General features: G+C 40.1%; 1 protein-coding gene across 3 annotated transcripts in view; it reads left to right on the top strand.

Annotated features, from left to right (window-relative positions):
• Positions 1 to 14,310, top strand: part of RYR3 (ryanodine receptor 3) — a 507,269-nt gene that overhangs the window by 218,151 nt on the left and 274,808 nt on the right. For all 3 annotated transcript variants that reach the window (XM_040969180.1, XM_040969181.1, XM_040969179.1), the window contains exons 4-5: positions 6,354 to 6,428; positions 8,606 to 8,684. In XM_040969180.1, coding sequence (XP_040825114.1) covers positions 6,354 to 6,428; positions 8,606 to 8,684 — 154 coding nt within the window. The remainder of the gene's footprint in view (positions 1 to 6,353; positions 6,429 to 8,605; positions 8,685 to 14,310) is intronic.

Below are 14,310 nucleotides of genomic sequence, written 5' to 3'. Positions count from 1 at the left end.
TTATATTGGGAGTTACAATCATTCGGAACTTATGGAGTGAAACAATAATAGTAGCAGATTCGTCTGAGGGAGATTTACAGACATTGGAAATCTTTAGGGTTGCTTGGTGTCCCCAAAACACCGCAGTTTCAGCATGAAGCCGTCTTGAGCAGCATACAGAGAACCAATTTCTCAGGGCTCCCTGGCCAGGCGGCCAGCAGGCGAAGCCGTGCGCCAACTGGCGCACTGGCCGCCCCAAGCAGTCTTCCAAGTGAGCGTGAAGACTGCTGGTAGGTTCCCAGGAGACTCGGTTGCGCCTGGGGACCCCGGTCACAGCCATGCGGCCGAGGGTCACGTCCCTGGGCATCAGCCCTGCCCCTGGCGGCCTCAGCCCGGGGGTCGGATTAGCTGTACCTGCTCGCCCACGCTAGGCCCAAGACGGGCTGCAAGTAAGAGTGATCTTCTAGAAAGGGCAATCAGAGAAGACTTCCATAATTACCAGAAAAAAATGAATGCGTAATAAAAATTAGTCATGAAGACATTAAAAGAAAAGCTTTCCAATCAGAGAAACACACTTGTGCAAAAGCTTTGTGGTAGGAGCATGCATGTTTAAAAAGAAAACACTCATGTGTCTGGAGCAGATGAAATGAACAGGCATTTTTCAAAAGAACAAATTCAAATGCCTAATAAACATAGGAAAAAAAATACTCAGGCTCCCTACCTGTCAGACAAAAACAAAATAAAAGCACATTGAGGTTCCACCTAACTCCAGGGAGACTCACCTGCATTCAGAACTCTACTAATAAGACCTGCTGGCATGGATGTGGAGAGAAAGAAACCCTCCTTCACTGTTGGTGGGAGAGTAGGCTAGTACAACCACTATGAAAGTTAGTGTGGAGAGTGCTAAGAGAACTGAAAATTGATCAGCTGTATTACCTAGCTATCCCACTGCTGGGAATATATCCAAAGGAAATTAAATCTGTGTATGAGAAAGGGATTTGTAATCTTACATTCACAGCAGCAGAATCTACAATAGCAAAGACGGGAAACAACCCAGATGCCCACCAAAAGAGTGGTTAAGGAAATTGAGGCATATGAAATACTATTCAGTCATTAAAAAGAATGAAATTATACCAGTTACAACCAGATGATTCCAACTAGAGGTCATTATAATCAGTGAAACAAATCAATACCCAAAGGACAAATATCATATGTTCTCTTTAATATAAGGCAAACTTCATGCAAAATATGAGATGAATAACTTCCAATCGTTTGTTGCTACATCTCAGGGGGTTTGATAGTTTTGTTTTTGTTTTCATTCATTCAAAAGTTTTATTAATTTCCTCATTGACACAGGTTACACATATGTCACTTGCTTCAGGAAAGACTTTGATTTTCTTTATTCATTTCTTCAACATATTGGTCATTCAGTAGTAGGTTATTTAACTTCATGTTGAAAATTTCCTATTTTTTATTTTATGGACTTTGATTTAAGGGAATGTATAGTAACTGTAGCAAAGACTATTACATACAGATGTGAAGATATAATGCAGTGTGCATCTCTACTTACACACCAAAGATGGACTCCCAATGAAACTGTTGAATGTGTCTTAAAAACAGAATGCTGGACTCTCTGCCATTGTCCATGCCTACGATATCACGATATGTTTGAATAGCCAAATGATAGACTTATGACTGCTTAAGAAGTACTATACTATTTAATGATATGGGGGAGTTGAGGACTGGTAGGGATTTGGGGTCAGGGCAAGAAATCCTGGGATAATAAGTTAATTTTTTTTTAAATCATATTATTGGAAGGTAAAGTCAGTATGAGAGACCAGGTCTACTAGGGCAGGATGGCCTATCAGCCAAACCCAGCCTACAGACTAGGCGAAGTCTACAGTTTTTTCATATACAGCCTTCTCTGTAAGAATAGCTTCACATTGTTGAGATTATTTAAAATACAGAATTCCATGGCAGAAATCATATTTGGCCTGCAAAGCTTACAGCATTTTCTATCTGGACTTTCTAAAATTTCAGAATTTTGGAGACCGTAATGAGGACTTCATATATCTGTTCTAAGTGTTACAGAAGCCATTGGGGATTTTGAGCAAGGAAATAATGTAACGTGACCTGCAGTTTTAACAGGATGGCTCTGACTGCCATGTTAGCCGATACTGTTGGAGGAGGAAGGAACAGATCTATGAGTACAGTTAGGAGGCCACTGTGATAGTCCAGGCATGAAAGTAGATTAGACTGGTAGCAGCAGCAGGGTGAGTGGTTGGATATAGAATGTGTTTTGAAAGCAGCATGAGAAAATACTTTGGATTGACTGTGGGGTGTAAGAGAGGAGTAAGAATGAATCCTTGGGTCTGTCAAATGCAGCCCTCCTCCTGTAGTCAACAAGGGTCTGACTCTTCCATTTCTCCTACCATTTCACCTTCTATATTCCCTTTCTAAGGTACATCTTTTATGGTGACACTCTTCTTTCAGAAACCTCCCATGTTCTGTTGCTCATTAGATAAAATCCACTCACTGAGTCCATCAGTCTTAACCCTGTATGTGTGCTCCAAATGCCCTGGACCTGCATCTTTAAGATTGATTTATTTGTTTGAAAAGCAGTTACAAAAACATAGAGAGGCGGAACCAGAGAGTGAGATCTTCCATTACATGGTTCACTACCCCAGTGGTCAAAACAGTCAAAAATGGACCAGGCCAAAGCCTGGAGCTTCATCTGCATCTTCACATGGGTGTAGGGTCCCAGGGACTTGGGCCATTGCTTTCCCGGACATACTATCAGGGAATTGGATGAGAAGCAAGACACCTGGGACTTGAACTGGACCCATTTGGGATTCTGGGGCTGCAGGTGGTGGCTTAATACTCTACCATAGCATCAGCATCATAACTTGCTTGCATTCACTGATTCCAACACATCCATCTCTACATGCACTTCATGTTCTCCACTTCCAGAGTTTTTTGCATGTGGATTTTTCTTTCTTGCCACCAGTATGACAGTATTTCAAATATTTATAGAAAAGAGAATTCAAAGACAGGTTTATTTTTATCCCAAAGGTATTTTGAAATTGAGGCATATGAGGCAATCTTTAAGAAGCTTATGCAGAATGTATTTTATGAAAAAATTAGGCACCAGCACAGTGGTATAGCACACTAATCTGCCTGCAGCACTGGCGTCCCTTTCTGTCATTGATTCATGTCCACTTCTGATCCAGCTACCTGTTTATGGACTGGGAAAGCAGTGGAGGAGGACTCAAGGCCTTGGGCCCCTGCAAATTTTTGAGTGTCCCAGGGGAGACCCCTGACTCCTAGCCTCAAATTGGCTCTGCTGCAGCCTTTGCAGCTATTTGGAGATGGAAGAATTCTGTCTCTCCCTCTCTCTGTAAATTTGCCTTTCAAATAAAAAAATACATCTCTTTTAAAAAGAACTATGCACGGATTTCAGACAGTTCTTGCACCAAAATAAGCATCTTTTATTTCTAAATTTTCCAAAACTTAAAATAAATTTTATTTTTCTTAGAGGCAGGAAGACAGGGACAGACCAGCAATCTATTGCTTCATGTCCCAGATACTCACAGTAACTGAGGCAAAGCCAAACTGGGAACCAGAAACTCAATCCAGGTTGCTCTTATAGGGGGCAAAAGCCCTATTACTTGAACCATCACCATTGCCTCCTCCCCATCACTAAAAAGTTGGAATAAGGAGCCAGAGCTAGGCCTCAAACTCAAGACTATGGTATGGGACACAGGTGACTCACCCAACACCTAAACCACAAGACTAAACATCCACCCTTCACACACTCTCTGAACTACCCACCTACTTGTCAGCAGTCTACTCTTAAATGATTCCTTAACACACCCTCTTTCCCCAACATGCATTTTAGTACTATTGATCTTCACTTCCTTCGGTGGATGTGCTATTTTAATGTACAGCTTGATTTTTTTCAAATTAAAACCAGTCTTAATTCTCCTACCAAAAGCATAGTAAAAGAGATAGTGTATGATATGGTTTGATATCTTTATCGGTATTCAATGTGCGCCTTACATTTGAACTTAAAAGATTTTTAAATAAATTCTTCAATCTAACCCTCGTTTTACATAGCTGTAAAGAAAAGGGCAATTAATGTAATCATTCTGAAGTGATGATGAAGAAGATAAATTGAGGCAATTCCTGTACAACACGTAGACCATTGTCATATGATTGGAAGTTACTAAGTTGGTCACCATGAAGGAACCAAGGAGATATCTTCTATTCTTCCCTTGTGGTTTTACACACAAATGCATGTGTAATTCAGAATGTGTCTGCCCACAGTGAAGGCCTCACGGTTCTGTGCACAGACCTCCCATCCACTCCCAGTGGGACAATAAGTTCCTCTGGTTCTTTGGTAGTACTGTCAATAAGGCATATAAAGTCTCAGTGCCAGAGAAGAAAGAATAAAAGTTCCTTTGCATCACTTTTGATGTCAGCAATTTTTAAAGATTTATTTATGTGAAAGTGTACAAATGTGGGTGATAAGGGAGTGACAAATCTTCCATCTGCTGGTTCACTCCCCAAGTGCTCACAGCAGTAAGGATTCAGCTAAGCTGAAGCCAGGAGCCAAGACCTCCATCTAGGTATTCCACTGGGAGACAGGAAGCTAAGCACCTGACCCATCACCTGCTATTGCCCAGGTTCATTAGCTGGAATTTGGGAGCCAAAGCCCAGAACAGCCAGGAATTGAACCAGACATTCTGATGTGGGATGCAGACAATCTATGGAACATCTTCACTTCCTGTGCTGCAATGCCTAGGTCAGCAACTCTTGACTCCTGATTTTTCAGTAGAAGAAGATGTGACCCATGGTTAGCACTAGACAATCCAATCCAATCATTTAACTTGACACATAGAGCCAGTGTGTTAAGCCTTTAATGTAAGCCATCATGGGTAAGAATACAAGCATATAGGCACAATTGCAGTCAGTGTGACAAGATGTGAAAACATTTAGTATGTCTAATTTTAACACAAGCTGTTGACACATTTATAAACACAGAAACCCAAGTTAGTACAAGTGATTTCAAGAAGATTGAAAATGTTATGAAGAATACTGTAATTCTAACACGATAACTTACATATCTCAATAGCTGTAGGGGAAACACCACCATGTCTGTGTTTAATTATCAACCCTTTTTGAGCATATCGTATTTATCTGCTTTCTCCAGAGTTGTTGTATGACATAAGAACCCATCTCTTTGATAGATTCTGTTAATCTAAAGAGGAAATGAAACCAGCACTGCTTTTGGCTGCACTGGAGGCTGAAGTGGGACAGGAACAGAATCTTAGATAGCTTGTTTGCTACCAGCTTAGAATTCTGAGTATAAAACATAACTTTGACACACCCATAAAAAAGTTAGAATTTCTCCCAGTAATTAATTTCTATCTTAGGCCATGTGTCATCTTTTTGAACCTATCTGAAGATGGAAGGGTGCTCAAATACTTTCTTCCCAAATGAATATTTGATCAAAACACTTTGGCTACCTCAGGACAGGTTAGCATGATGAGGAAAGATTTTAGGTAAGAGGATGAGAACATTCATGACAGAAAATTCTAGAACTTTCTGTAGACTAATTTTCTAGGCCACCTACTCACCAATAATTAGGGAAAAAATGTGATTTGTTTCATGCCCTGTAATAACTTCAATTCAGCATTGTGTTTTGTGACTATAATTAAAGGGAAAAGTAAGCAATAGACACCAGTGGCTTCCTTTCATGGCTGCATTGCGCACTGTTTGGGTAGCCACTGAGCAAGCAACCAGAGAAGTTACCTATGTGGTCTCTCAACTGAAAGGCCTGTTTGTCATTATCATTTCAACATCCTGGATTTTAGAGTCATCTCCAGTGGGTGAAATCTGTGTAAAGATGATCCATTTAAGTGAGTGGGCTGAAGGGACTAGTGTCTCAAAGGGTGCAGAACGTGCCAGTCAACCTGCCCGCCATGCTGCCTCTCTGTCATTAGGCTGTGGTTACATCACGTGTGTTTCTCTTTCTCACTCTGAATGCTTCTGAGAAGTTTCAAAGGAAGGTAAGCAGCATCATGTCATTTACACGCTTCTCCGGTAGAACAGCTCTGTGTCTCTGCTGATCCTGGGCAGGGCCTGATAGGAGGAGAGGCTTGGCCCCCACATCCTCTCCCCAAAGATGTTGCATGGCTGCGATCCTGAGTCTCCTACCCATCCACCAGCCACTCGCTTCTAGAATGAATTCCTTGGGAGCTTTGTCGTGGGTCTTTTCCTTGTAGTCTGCCTCCCAAAATTGCTGTGCTGCTTTGTGGTCAGAGAAGCCTCATCTGGCATGAAATGACAGTTTTCTTTCCTCCTTGCCACAGGCAGCTCAAGGAGGGGGCCACAGGACCCTGCTTTATGGCCATGCAATACTCCTGCGTCACTCTTTCAGCGGAATGGTAAGCACACCTGGGTATCTGCCTTCACCATAAAGAGAGGTGAAAGGTGAGGGGTGGGAGAGGAATGCAGGAAACTAATAATACCAGCTGAACTACAGGAACAAATCAGGATGTCAATAATATCATGTTCTTGTACTAGAATTTCCTTCATAATTACCTCTAATTATGTATTGCCATTCAATTCACATCTGACTCTCTAAGAGGAAAAGAACTGTGTCATTTTTGATTTCACTGAACCTAACAATGCCATGGGCAGCAAGCATTTGACATGCTAGATGCTCAATAAATATTTGTCAGAATTATGAATGACCAAATAAGCCAAGGAATAACATTTCTTTAGTATACAAGGATAACCAGCATAGGAAGGAAAAAAATGTTCAGTGGGATTTTTTGAAACATTTCTCCTTTTACCTAGCTAGAAGAAATGGAGTAATATGTATTGTTTTCAATCTTGGAAGAATTCTAAGGTATTATGCTAATTCAGAGGTAAGAGAAAGATAACAGACAAGATAGTTGCATAAATATGATCAGGTTAGCAATCAGGTTTCTATAACCTAAAACAAACTTAAGAGCTTAAAAAAAGGCAGCTTATAAAATACAGATACTGCAGATCTTTTGCAAGCAGTACTAAGAATATTATGATCTCAAATAAGCATAATAGCTGCCACACCACCTACCATTTATTCTCAATCCCTTAATTTATTCCCCTAGCTTACTGTCAGTGTAAGATTTTGTCATCTTTGTCTAGCCCTGGTGGAAAACAGGCACATTAATTTGATACTTTATTTTCACACTTTTACACCTGCAACATGAGGCAAAGTTCATTTCAATCTTTAAACTAGCAAGTTGGCAGCAGGATCAGCAGCTGCCTCTTAAATAATTTATCTCAGCACTTTTTTTCTGAGCACTAGTAAGAAGTTGACCTTCTCCACTTGAACATTCTTCCATTGTAGTCCTTCCTAGCAAAAGACAAAGCAAAGATGACCAAGTAGAAATCTGCAGGAGTAGGAGGGGAGAGTATTTTGAGTTGGAGTGGAAAGGGAGGGACTTTATTTCCTTACAATCTCTGGAATAAAGAGATAATTTTTTTTTTATTTCAAAGTCTGGGGCTTCCACTAAGACTCACAAAATCTAACACCATTTGTTTTTCCCAAAGAGGATAAACAGAACTTTGAACAGCACACTGTCACTGGCTTTAACAGCTCAAGCTCACATCCTGGCAGAGAGATGAAGGTTTATATTACTGATGATGGAAGTTAACTCCTCCTCTGAAACAGTCCCATGCACTCTCTCTGGCTAATTCCTCTTACAAGCAGTTCTAGGAATAAAGCATGTGACATTGGACTTTGTAGAATACAGTGATTTCCTAGCTCTTTGTTGAAAGCAGTTAGAAGCACAACTCGGAAAGTGCTTTCCAAGTACCTAGCTGCCTCCCACTTTAGAATGTGCCACTGTGGTCATCAAGTAAAGAGGAAGCCAACAGGCTGTTGTTGATCTCTTTACCAAAATATTTTTCAAATCATTTTAAGTTGTATTTGCACGTGTATTTTTATAATCAGAAAAAAAATCACCTTTACTAAGTTACAAATCTCATGAGAAAAATTTGAAAATGAAACAAATAGAAGTGAAGGGCTTACCCATGGTGTGCCCCTCCTACCCCATCCTAAGACGGCTTCTGTAACCAGTGTTGTATAAATCCCTTCAATATGCTTTCTGGACATTCGTACTTGTCACTATGCAAGTGTTGTTCATATTACCTCTTAGTTCAATGTACCGTAAACATTATGCTATGTGAGTAAACACCTCGGTAAGTGCATTTTGTTATATAATATTGCGTAAAAAGAAATGGCAGTGTTTATCAAGCTTTACCATTGTTCTTGGTCATTGATGTCCCATTTACTTTGTTCTCCATGCTAAAGATACTCAGGGAATTTCTGAGCTAAAACCACTTTAGTATTTCAGATTTATCTCTAGAACATTTGGCCTTATAAATTACATAACTGGGTCATCAGATAAGAATGTCTGAAACATAAGCAGATTGTAACAGTTGTCTCCCAAAAACCTGGCACCAGTTAACTTTCAGCAGGTCATTCCTGAAATTAAGCGGATGCTAACTAATGGTGAGAAAGACCCAGCCAAATTACGTGACTTCACTGTCATCTGCTCTGCTTTCACAGTATCTAACCTGTTTGACTACGTCAAGATCTCAGACAGATAAACTTGCATTTGATGTAGGTCTGCGGGAACATGCCACAGGTGAGTCTGTGTTCCCACATCTCAGCTCACTGAGGTCTTGGGCAGAGGGATTGAGATGGGTGATGAATGTTACTTACTTGGTATTCGAAAGCAGTCTGGTCAACAAGTCCCATACCATTAATGAAAGTATACTTGAAACAGAGCAACTGAAAAGGAAAACATAATGCTTTTGCCAAGGGTCTGTCAAAACAATTCTTAGGTTTCAGTACTAGAAGTAAGTAGACATGTTTTTCCTGATAGGAACCAGTAATACTAAATAACTGCCAAATAAATAAAGGCAGCACAATAGGACTTGGGAAATAAAGCATACTGTCTAAATCAAGGTTACCCATTTTAGTCAGCACTGAATGAACTGTTTCTCAAGCAGTGTTTTTGTTTTTCTTTTTTTTTAAGATTTATTTATTTTTATTGGAAAGACAGAAATACAGAGAGAAAGATCTTCTGTCTGATGATTCACTCCCCAAGTGACCACAACGGCCAGTGCTGTGCCGATCCGAAGCCAGGAGCTCTTCCGGGTCTCCCACATGGGTTCAGGGTCCCAAGGTTTTGGGCCATCCTCAACTGCCTTCCCGGGCCACAAGCAGGGAGCTGGATGGGAAGAGGGGCCACGGGGATTAGAACCGGTGCCCATATGGGATCCCAGCACGTGCAAGGCGAGAATTTTAACCACTATGCTATCACGCCAGGCCCAAGCAGTGCTTTTCAAACATTAATTGGATTATTGATATTATTTTAATTGTCAAAGGAGATTCCCTTTTATATTAACTTTTCTTTGTATTTTCTAATTTTGTACTTAAAATTTTACAGAAAGAAATGTATCCTTGCCATCAGCAAAGGTGACATTGTTTGTCCTAGAAGTAAATACAATGAAAAGAAAACCATGCCACTGGATAATTAAGGAGATATTGGCAAAGATCAGAAAAGTGACAAGGATACACTAGTTCAAAAATTAAAATTTTCTCCAATAGAATCAGAAGGCTTGAAAGAGTGGTAAAAAGAAAAATAACTTTTTCTTTAACTGCATCCCACCACCAAGAGTATCCTTTGTACATTCTGGGAACCACTCAGCGCTGCAACTGCTTTTGTTTTGTTCCTTTGAGTGTGGAGGAGGGAGAGGAAAGAAGGGGTGCAGTTAAAATACTAACAGGCAAGAAGGGGGCCCTAGGGAAGGAGGTGACGAAGATGGTTCTGCTTTTCACTAGAACTAGAAATAAAGAACAGAGGACTAAGATACAACCCACAAATACTCAAAAATTGCAATAATAAAGGTGGCACATCTTTCTGTGGATTATCCCAAAGAACAACAGGTCAATGGACAGATGTTTAAAAGAGACTTTTTCTCACTCCGTTAAAACCATTTTTAAAGATTTTGTTTTTATTATTGGAAAGGCAGATTTACTAAGAGGAGACAAAGATTTTCCATCTCTGGTTTACTCCCCAAGTGACAGCAATGGCCAGAGCTGAGCTGATCCAAATCCAGGAGCTTCTTCTGGGTCCCCCGCATGGGTGTAGGGTCTCTAGGCTCTGGGTCATCCCCTACTGCCTTCACAGGCCAAAAGCAGGGAACTTGATGGAAAGTGAAGCAGCTGGGACAAGAACTGGCACCCATACGGAATCCCAGTGGATGCAAGGCAAGGACTTAGCCACTAACTTATTGCATCGTGTCCCCCAATAAAAGCATCTTACAACATCTGCTTGTAGCCTACAGAGGAACAACTGGTCTTGGGATGTAAAGACTCTGTGTGACTAAGTTTGACCACCTGTCAAATGCGTTACATATAGAATTTTTGCTCCATTTAAAGACTGGGCCATGTGCCAATTATGACTGTTGACTGCCAACACGAGAAACTGGTTCTGGTTTAAAGAAGAATAAGAACTTACTGGGGGAAAAAAAAAACATTACATAGAACCTACACTGGAGTTGCAGGCAAGGGAAAGAGACTGGAGAAGAGAAAATGTGTCCCACTTTGGGAAGAATATGATTAGAACCTAATTTTTCAGTATCGTGGAGTTTTTCAAAAAATAATTTTTCAGTAAATAGAGTAGCAAACAAATGAAAGCCTATGTTCTAAAACTGGTCATATCATAAAGGAAAGCACTAGACCAGCTGATTGTATACTTGATCTAGAAGTGTGGAGTGTAAGCCACATGCACCCCCTGTTTATGCAGCTTACACAGTGGCATCCAAAGAGTGTGAAAGAACCTCCCATTTTTCTGCAGCGCTAAAGAGTGCACCTACCTCTGCCCACATAATACTGCATTTGATTTTGAGATTTCTTCGTATACACCTAGCATCTGTCTAAAAACAATTTCCTCTATAAGATGCTGTCATCTTCATTGAAAATGACAAAATTAGTCCAGGGCCACTATTTCAATGTAAGTTGGCCTCTCTACATAAGACCAGCCATCAGTCTTGGAACATAGAAAACTCATATTACTGTTCCACTCAATCAGTTTAATGACTGTACTTTTCGAGAGTTTGGAAGAAATATTACTTCCTCATTAGATGTTCAAAGAATATTTTTTAAAAAGATGTAATTATTTTGCTTGAAAGCCATAGTTCAAGAAGGAGAAGCAGAGACAGAGATCTTCCATCTGCTGGTTCATTCTCCAAAATGGTTGCCACAGCCAGAGCTAGGCTAATCTGAAGCTAGGAGCCAGGAACTTCTTCCAGGTTTCCCATATGAGTTCAGGGGCTCAGGTCCTTGGGCAATCCTTCAATGCTTTCCCAGGATATGATCTCAGAGAGCTGGATCAGAAGTGGAGCAGCTGTGACTCAAAGCAGTGCCCACATGGAATGTTGAGGCCGCAGAAGATTAGCTAGCTATACCACCACACTGGCCTCAAAGAAATTTAGTTTGTTTGATTAATAGAACTGCAAAAAAAGACAGAGGAAAAAAATCAAAGCAAATTTTACCTTTTTCAGCACTTTTTTCTAAATTGTGGAAACCAAACTTGATGTGAATTGTACCTATGAGCCAGGACAGGACATGAGCCAGCCCCAGTTTGGGGTGTCTCATCAGAAGCTGACTGTGGCAAAGGATGGATCGGGTCTTCATGAAAGCCTAGAGCCTAAAATAACTTACTTCACACCTCCTCAGAACTGGAGGCGATTCACCCAGAAGGAGAATAGTATCCTGTTGCCTATGTGGATAATTCCATGAATGTACTTTTGGCTTAGAAACCTCTTCAGAGTTGTAAACAACTAGACTGCTCAGTCACTGAGCTGTGAAAGGTGAACCATATAGGTAATTTCTTGAATAAGTCTAGATTCTTTTCTCCATGCACATGGATAGGATAAGAATTATTAAATTTAACTGATAATCACATCTTACAGTCAATGCTGGTAAAATGCTTTCTATTCTTGTTAAAGCTTATTTTATTGTTTTTAAGATTTGGATAGCCCTTTAAAATTTAGGAAAGATTTTTTTTTTTTAATCACACAGACAGCTCTTTTTTTTTTAAGATTTATTTTTATTAGTTTTTTATTGGAAAGGCAGATATACAGAGAGGAAAGACAGAGAGGAAGATCCTCCTTCCAATGATTCACTCCCCAAGTGAGCACAACGGCCGATACTATGCTGGTCCGAAGCAAGGAACCTCTTTCGGGTCTCCCATGCGGGTGCAGGGTCCCAAAGCCTTGGGCCGTCCTCGACTGCCTTCCCGGGCCACAGGCAGGGAGCTGGAAGGGAAGTGGCACCCATATGGGATCCCGGGCGTGCAAGGTGAGGACCTTCACCATTGCTGGGCCCCACAGACAGCTCTCTTATATATTATAGGGTCATTGATGGGCCCATCCTATCAGGGAAGGGCTACTCCATGTTTGGGCTCCAGAGTACAGTGGTGAGAAACCAATACATTCTTCCTATTGTACTTTGTCAGGGCTGTATTAACCCCAGATATGCCCTCCTGAGCCTGCACAATACATGAAAGATAAGCATATCACACTGCTTTTCAAATGCAAAAGTCAGTAATGTAGCCATGTAGCTTTAAATATAATCATACTAATATCCATACATAACTAGGTAAATTGTGCTCTGAAAATAGCAGTCTTCTATCCTAGAACTCCCTATATAGTATACCTACTTCTTGTGGGCATCCACTTAAGCTGTCCTAGCATTGTTATCCATTTGTTTATAAATAATATGTTCATACTGATTTCTATGGCTTTTTTCCTATTAGGTATTACCTACTGACATCCTGGTTCAAATGCAGCTGTTACATGCCACTCTTTTGTTTCCTCTTCCCACATGTCCAGTGTATAGACACCTGTTTTTATGTAACTCTGAAACAAATATAATTTACATTAGTCTAACTTTTACTTGCAAATAAGCAATATAAAACACTATCAGGGTTTTTGTATTACTTTTTGGTTTTTTTTTTTTTCAGCAAATAATAATTGTCTTGTGTTTTCAGTTTTTTTGTGACCTGACCATTTATTTCCAAACCTTCCTGTATAATTGTAAATAATGACTGCTTGGATACATTCACATTGCCTATAATTCACATTACAATTTTCTTTTTTGAAATACCTACCGTCATCCAGAGAACTCCTTGTCTTTTTCCTAGGAACAGGCTTCCTGGGTCTCATATTTTTTTCTCCTGATTCATCACTTCATTTTGGTGAAGAACATCATCCAAAGCTTTCACAGGAAAAAAAATTGGGAAAAGTAAATTGTCAATTTCTCAATTCCAGTTCTATGAGAAATTCGTAGTTGTATAATTTTGTAATGAAAAAATATTTTTGCCTTAGTTTTCCAAAGTTTATAGTCTGGCTGTTGAGTCTATGTTCTGATTCCAGTTCTGAGTATATGATCTGTTTGTTGTTTTTTTTTTTTTTTTAAACTACTATGGTTATCTCATCTGTACTGGTGTCTGAAATCCCACAGTGCTTTTTTGTCTTGGCTCGGATCCTTTCTGTCCTGACATCTCACAAGAATGGACTATGGTGTGAGTCTCTGTTCTTTCCTGTGCCAGGGACTCTGAATGCCTATAGATCTGTTTTAATACTTTTGTTTATTAATTCCATCCTTTGTTTTCTCCATTCTTGCTATCTGGATGTATCCATCAGATTTTAGTTACTACAATGAAATGCAGGCTATTTTGGAAGGCCGGGAGTTTATTTTTGTTCCATGATTCTGGAGGTACACAGACCAAAACATATGTGATTGAGCATCTGATGAGGGTAGCAGTGGTGGGCCTGGCACACGGATCAAAGAATGAGCACCCAATGAACCAGGAAGCAGAGTGACTGGGTCTATTTGAAATTTTGAAGCAAACCTCTTACAAGAACGATATATCCCATGAGGGTGCACACCAGGGATCTAAGGACTTCACCCAGAAGTTTCTACCCTCTTAGGGTGAAGTTTCTACCCTCTTAGTACCGTTAGCTTGTGTCTTCAATGCTTCAACATCCGAGTGAGATCAGGAGCCACGTTTTTTCAAACCATTGTATCACAATCTCTTGAAATGGTTTTTCTAACATTTTTTCACATTTATTCTAGGAGGACTTTTAAACTTAATTCTACCACAGCCTTGTTTCTTTATTTTTTCCAGGTTTTCCTTTTTTTTTTTTTTCTAAAGGGACTATTTCTGGATATGCTCCTGGCTGTCTCACAAATGTAAC

This window comes from Ochotona curzoniae, unplaced genomic scaffold (assembly GCF_017591425.1).
Source record: "Ochotona curzoniae isolate NIBS_2020 unplaced genomic scaffold, NIBS_Ocur_1.0 scaffold_4701, whole genome shotgun sequence".
Taxonomy (NCBI): Eukaryota; Metazoa; Chordata; class Mammalia; order Lagomorpha; family Ochotonidae; genus Ochotona; species Ochotona curzoniae.
Note: the sequence above shows the minus strand (reverse complement) of the source record. Positions and strands in the feature narration are given on the sequence as shown.